The following is a 7,500-nucleotide window of genomic DNA, read 5'->3' on the forward strand; positions in this document are numbered from 1 at the left end:
GCTTAGATAATTTAAATGTTTCATCTGGTCTCATTGAAACCTATTGTTGACCAGAGGTGGGACTTTCAAGTCACAAGCAAGTCTTCAAGTCATATCTCAAGTCCTCAAAGGGTTAAAGTTAATGAGATAATTAAGTGACTAATTAAATGATGATTGTGTACTAGTGATGAACACCTGCTGTTGTTGAGAACTACAGATGATCAGATGTTGATGTTTTATTGGTTAAAGTGATGCAACCTTAAGGGAGATCTTGTACTTGTGACCTGGGGCCTGTACCATGAAGCTGGATTAGGTGGCTAGCCAGCTATGTTTCATCTTAATTTCCGCCAACCCTGGGTTTTAGGTACTATGAAAGTAGCTCGGCTTTAATCGGTGTTCGTTGCAATGGTATCTTACGCTGCACGGCTAACCTGCTCCGGGGCAGGTTATGTTCTGGATTCAAGATCTCAGACTGAAGGTGAACCAATCAGATGTGAGAGAAGTGACACATGTCTGACACAAAGTCACTCCAGTTTATCTTGCTCTAAATTAAAGGTCACTTATGCTTAAAAAAAAAATAGAAGTCTGGCTTTAATGATAATAACTGAGTCATTTTATGATTTATATAATTATTGTGATTCATATTATTATTTATCTCTTACACACAAGCAATTTTAGTTTAACAGTTATTATAAATTATTTTAAATATTAATGTATACAGATCATGTAATATAAATAAGCTGTAGTATCAAAAGATTGCACTATTTTAAAAATTACAAATCTGAACTTACATGTTCAAGTCTCTATCACTATATATTTTCAAATGTATAAACTATGTTAACACGTTCCACTTGTGACTACACTGATGGAGCAAGATCATTTATTTTATTAGTCCTCCTTCATTTTTCATTTAAATTTACAGCTATCATCCATTAATTTACTGTTCTTATTTTTAATTTTTTAATTCTACCATGGAAATTAATTCCACTCCCACTGCTTCAAACAGTTAGAGTTTAAAAACTAGCATTCATACGATGTTAGTACTATGAACTTATTTCATTTGAGTCCACTGAGAAGGAATATTTTCTCAATATAAAAATGCAAACACTTAATGTGTAGTAAAGTAACTAAATACATGACTTTTACTCAAATCACTGCAGCTCATTGTCATCTACACCACACATGTATGTGCTGAAGTACTTAACACAGAGATCACCACTGTATCAGCGACTCCACATTTACTGCCTTTATATAAAGCAGCAGAAGATCACAGTTTGTGGCTCATCATTGACTGAAGCACAGGCTCTAATCTCCAGCACAATGGTGAACAACAAAACTACATTAAACTAACAGATCTCTCTTGTGCAAACACACATTAATACAGTCGAGTTCAGTATTTACTCTCATTATCAGTGTATGACTTTGCATGACTTTCTATGGATGTTCACAAATAATTTAGTCTAATTAACTTTTTTTTAATTTGGTAAATCTTACGTTTACATTTTACAGTATTTTACAGTTTTTTTCCTTGACTTAACAGCAACAAACTGTAGAAAAATACTTTTTTGCTGGCAACCATTAATTTACGGCAACAGCTGTAGAAAAAGCAGGGGTGCCAGTAAATAACTGTTTTTCTACAATTTGTTTCCTTTAAATTAATTACAGTTTATTAATGTTAAATTATGTTTTTTTATCTTATTGAGAGTTACAGAGGTTTAGGTGTTTTTTCATTACCATGATGGAGATTAGTGTGTACTTTAGTTGGGCTCTTGAACTGTGACTGTTGGGTTTTTTTTTTTGTTTTTTTTACATGTTGTAGCTATAAGTAGTGTGGGGAAGATGAAGCCTCATGAAGCTTTTAGCTTTTCAGCCAAGTGGTTCACAAAAGGGTTCATTACTGGAAACTTCATTTGCTCACAATGCCACCTGGTGGCCAACAAGTGTAAAACAAGCAGATGTATTACAGGCAGAGGTGTAAAGTCCAGGGGTCAGAAAGATAAAAGTCCTGCCATATTTTTACTCCACTCATGAACTCAGCAGCTGATTTCACCAGAGGAGGAGCCAAGTCATTCCTTTCAAGTCACAAATAAGTCTCAAGTTAAATCCCAAGTCCTAAAAGAGTTAAAGTTAGTGAGATAATTAAGTGACTAATTAAATGATGATTGTGCAGTAGTGATAAACATCTGCTGTTATTGAGAATTAGAGAGGATCGGATGATTTATTGGTTCAAAATGATGTCACCATCATGGAGATCAGTGTTTGATGTAGTTGGGCTCTTGACCCTTTTAATAATAGAAAGTAATTTGCTTTTAAACACTTGTGGTTGTGTTACATATTAAACATTAACACATTGCTGAATTAAAAGCTTGAAATAACAAAATAAACTGCCCTTTTTTCATCTAAAACATTTAAATGAACATCATGAGGGTGTCTCTCTTTGGTTTGTTACATGATGTTCAGGTTTTACTGAACTGCAAAAAAAGTCCTATTAAACATTATTGAAATGCTTAAACATTGGGGTGAAAAAGTACTGGCTCAGGATTTTAGACATGAGCACTTATCATATGATCCTCAACAGTGGTGACAATAATTCTTCATGCTGCAGTGCATGATGGGAGTTTTTACTATGGTGTTACGCAGCATGCACTTCAGCATGAAGTATTTTGTTGATTGTCACAATTGTTGAGACTCATATGCTGGGTCATGATGTCTGTGCCTCTTATTAAAAAAAAAAAAATATATATATATATATATTATATTTGTTATAACTATTAAACCAATTGTTCATTTGTATGTTATTTAAAAACTGAACATATGTTAAATTAAATAAACTTGCTTTGGAAATAAACAGGCTGATGCCTAATAATTGCCTAATAAGCACTGATCACATTGCTTTATAACAGCACATGTACTTTTACAGAGATATATCTAACACAAGAAGCCAAAGGTCAAGAGCCCAACTGAAGCAAACACTGATCTCCATGATAGTGACATCATTTTATCCAATAAAACATCAGCATCCGATCCTCTGTAACGCACAATAATGGCAGGTGTTCATCACTAATGTGTTGTCTCAATAATCTCAATAACAGCAGGTGTTTATCGCTAATGCACAATCATCATTTAATTAGTCACTTAATTATTTCACAAATTTTAACCATTTTAGGACTTGGGATTTAACTTGAGACTCGTTTGTGACTTGAAAGGAATGACTTGGTTCCTCCTCTGATGAAATCAGCTGCTGAGTTCATGAGTGGAGTAAAAATATGGCAGGACTTTTACTTTCTGACCCCTGGACTTTATACCTCTGTCTGTAATATATCTGCTTGTTTTACACTTGTTGGCCACCAGGTGGTATTGTGAGCAAATTAAGTTTCCAGAAATTAACCCTTTTGTGAACCACTTGGCTGAAAAGCCTAAAGGGTTAGTTCACCCAGATAGCAAATTTATGTAATTAATAACTTACCCTCATATTTTTTCAAACCTGTAAAACTCTGTTTATCTTTGGAACACAGTTTAAGATATTTTAGATTTAGTCCGAGAGCTCTCAGTCCCTCCATTGAATCTGTGTGTACGGTATACTGTCCATGTCCAGAAAGGTAAGAAAAACATCATCAAAGTAGTCCATGTGACATCAGTGGGTTAGTTAGAATTTTTTGAAGCATTGAAAAAACATTTTCGTCCAAAAATAGCAAAAACAACGACTTTATTCAGCAGTTCGACAATTCGATTCAATAAACCGGTTGAAGAAAACGGTTCACCGGTTCTTTTGCGCTCAACGTAATGCATCATTTGCGATGATTGCCCTTGATTCAAGCCTTCGGTTTACCCGCGCCCATAACACTAGCACAGAATCAGTTCAGTTCAGACGCTCTGTGTGTTGGTTTGCTTCACACTGAATCACACATGCGCAGTATCATCAGCTCCTCGGTTTTCGAATCGGACGTCTGTCAGAATCGGTTCTTGAACAATGGTTTAAACCAGTCTGACATTAGTTTGAAGGGAAATCTAGTGCTTTTCTTCTAAAAGACTGGTACTTCCGGTTCTTCACTTGTGAACGAGTCATTATCTGGCTCGGCTCTGTGTTCATCTTCACAGCAGTTCAGTCAGTGGACTGTTCGAGTAAATGAATTACTCCGGGATATTGGTTTGTTTGAACTCAGAGCGAGTGTCAGACACATTAAAAAAGTTAACAGCTTAAGTCATTTGTGGATTAATGCATATTAGAGATGCGAACCGTTTAAAACGATTCAGTTCGATTTGGTGAACTGAATGATTCGTTCGCGAACCGGATATCCAGACTGCTTTGTTTTGAACTCTTTCAAACAGACACGGAAGAGAAGACAATGCTGAATAAAGTCGTTGTTTTTGCTATTTTTGGACCAAAATGTTTTTTCGATGCTTCAAAAAATTTTAACTGACCCTCTGATGTCACATGGACTACTTTGATGATGTTTTTCTTACCTTTCTGGACATGGACAGTATACCGTACACACAGCTTCAATGGAGGAACTGAGAGCTCTCGGACTAAATCTAAAATATCTTAAACTGTGTTCAGAAGATAAACGGAGGTTTTACGGGTTTGAAACAACATGAGGGTAAGTTATTAATTACATAAATTTGCTATCTGGTTGAACTAACCCTTTAAAGCTTCATGAAGCTTCATCTTGCCATCACTACCCAGAAGTCATATCCCAGGTCATCCAAGGGTTAAAGTTAATGGGATAATTAAATGACTAATTAAATGATGATTGTGCACTAGTGATGAACACCTGCTGTTACTGAAAATTACAGAGTATCAGATGTTGATGTTTTATTGATTAAAATGACATCACCACAATGGAGATCAGTGTTTGAATTAGTTGGGCTCTTGACCCTTTGACCAATTTAAAGTCATTTAATCAAAGTTCAAAATTAGTAGTGTGGCTTTATACCAACATTAAACTTTTTGTGTATAACTAATGATGGATACACATCACAAAGTGGTTTCTTTGGCTTTTTGACTGACTTATTACTGAATTGAAGAAAAAAGTCACACTTTAGAATTGCTCTGGAAATGCTTTTATATTGAACATAAATGAATAAACTTATATCAACTTATGCTTTCAGATATAAACACTTATCATATGATCCACAACAGTGATGACAATTTTTATATACTGCAGTGCCAGATGGGAGTTTTTACTAAGGGGGTACCCAGCATGCATTGCAGCATGAAACATTTTATTGATTTTCACCATTGTAGTGATTTATATGCTGGTTCTTAATCTCTCTAAGTATCCTAATAGTACTTTTTCTCTTAAATATTAAATCATATCATACAGCTAATAGCTGTTCACTGTATAGCACTGATCTTTCTGCTCTACAACACCTTACTCACTGCTACATTCATCCTCTGATAATAACCGTGCGTCTTCGTTTATTGATCTGTCAGGACTTTTATTTTGGCGGGTCTTGCAGCGAAAGTGACGAACCTCTCCTCTCTTATTATTCAAGCTTCACTAACGAGTGGCCATTTTTTTAACGTGTGTCCGGATCCCGGTTCCGCTTACTCCTCTCTTAAAACCGCTTTTAACGTCAAAATTAAACGGACATCACCGGCGAACGAGTCTTTAAACCCATAAACCTTCACCGCGGAGAAGAAAACGACAGATAAACCGGTAGTTTCCGTGCGCTGTCGACATGAACCCTGAGTAGTAAGTTTGTGTAAAACAGCGCTGATGACACATCAAACATGATCGATACATTTAACATCACTGTAGCAGCTCAACAAAACACTGCAGTCAGTTAAATACACACTTTATATATCAGCATTCGTTTATTAATAACTATCACAACTATATCCTGTGTCTGTTTAATCAAATCAGTCATCCGGGAGTCCTTTCGATTTGGGTTAAAAGTGATTATTTGTATGAATATGGTTGTTTGTGTGCATATGTGTGGTGATATTTCAAAGAATAGGTATGTGTATCATAACTGTCAGTGTGTTTCTGGAGCTCAGACACACTCAAGTGCCACGTCGTGATGAAACTGACCTGTTAAATATGACACTGGCTATCTTCTCGTATTTATAATGAAATAACATTAGAGATCTGATCATGTACTGTCAGTCCTGTGAGGATGAAATCTCACTCACATCCTGGCTGAGTCTGTGACATGTGGAGTTGGGTAATTAAATCACCTGTCAGCACAGCACCCTTTCAAATTCTGTGGTTTTACCATGGTACGGTGATGGTAATACCATGGTACTGAATGACTGCTGTATTTATAGATCATGTGAATATGTAAACCTGCCTAGAACATCCATAGATCATAATTCACATCACAATCAGAAGAAAAATGTCTTTGTTTCATGCAAATTCTCTCCTTTTTCATGCAGAATTTATTTGTTGTTGTTTTTGGGGTGAAATGTGAATCTGAGATCATCATTAAAGCTGGCTATTGACACGTGTTGCGTAATAATCAGCTCTTCCACGTCACAGAGGACCGGACTGACTGGGAGTGTAAGTGATCAAGTCATTAATCATCCTCCGCTTTCTCTTTCAGTGATTACCTGTTCAAGCTCCTTCTGATCGGAGACTCCGGCGTCGGGAAGTCCTGCCTTCTGCTGCGTTTCGCTGTAAGTTATTAGCCAGCAATTAAGATCCTGTTTACACACACGCTGATCAGATAGTGGCTCTTATTGCACAGGTGATTTGACTGTCAAAGAGCTTCATGCTAAAGGTGAAGATTAATGTTGCAATCTGACTTCTTTTGCAGTTCTTTCTGATGTGTCTTTATGAAACAATGTATTATTGTGCGTGTGCATTTCCTCAGGACGACACGTATACAGAGAGCTACATCAGCACGATCGGAGTGGACTTCAAAATCAGGACGATAGAGCTCGACGGGAAGACCATCAAACTACAGATCGTAAGCCACACAAGCTTGATCTCACGCACTGTTGCATTTATAAACACACGTTCATTACATAGCTTTTCAAAAGTGTGTGATCGGTGAGAATTTCACATGTTTGTCTCATGCTAACCAAGGCTGCATTTATTTGATCAAAACTGCAGTAAAAATAGTAAAATATAAAAACTTTTTAATTTGACTATTTTCTGTCTGAATATATTTTCAAATGTAATTTATTTCTGTGATGCACAGCTGTATTTTCAGCATCATTCCTCCAGTCTTCAGTGTCACATGATCTTCAGAAATCATTCAAATATGCTCATTTGCTGCTCAATATTTCTGATTATTATCACTGTTGAATTTTTTTTTTTTTTTAATGCGTGATGCATTTATTTCTGCATTTATTTGAAATGGAAATATTTTGTTACATTATAAATGTCTTTACTGTCCCTGATCAATAGAATCATTCATTTAAAAATGTGTGTGTGTGTGTGTGTGTGTTGTCAGTGGGACACGGCCGGTCAGGAGCGGTTTCGCACCATCACCTCCAGCTACTACAGAGGAGCTCACGGGATCATTGTGGTTTATGATGTCACAGATCAGGTGACCAAACACTGCATCAGCAGG

At 36.3% G+C, this 7,500-nt stretch overlaps 1 protein-coding gene across 1 annotated transcript in view; it reads left to right on the forward strand.

Moving 5' to 3' along the window:
• The first annotated feature begins 5,462 nt into the window (after positions 1-5,462).
• rab1aa (RAB1A, member RAS oncogene family a) overlaps positions 5,463-7,500 on the forward strand; it is a 4,231-nt gene continuing 2,193 nt past the window's right edge. Inside the window, exons 1-4 of the mRNA XM_026219409.1 lie at positions 5,463-5,675; positions 6,526-6,598; positions 6,796-6,891; positions 7,381-7,476. Coding sequence (XP_026075194.1) covers positions 5,662-5,675; positions 6,526-6,598; positions 6,796-6,891; positions 7,381-7,476 — 279 coding nt within the window. The 5' untranslated portion in view covers positions 5,463-5,661. The remainder of the gene's footprint in view (positions 5,676-6,525; positions 6,599-6,795; positions 6,892-7,380; positions 7,477-7,500) is intronic.

This window comes from Carassius auratus, chromosome 1 (assembly GCF_003368295.1).
Source record: "Carassius auratus strain Wakin chromosome 1, ASM336829v1, whole genome shotgun sequence".
Lineage (NCBI taxonomy): Eukaryota > Metazoa > Chordata > Actinopteri > Cypriniformes > Cyprinidae > Carassius > Carassius auratus.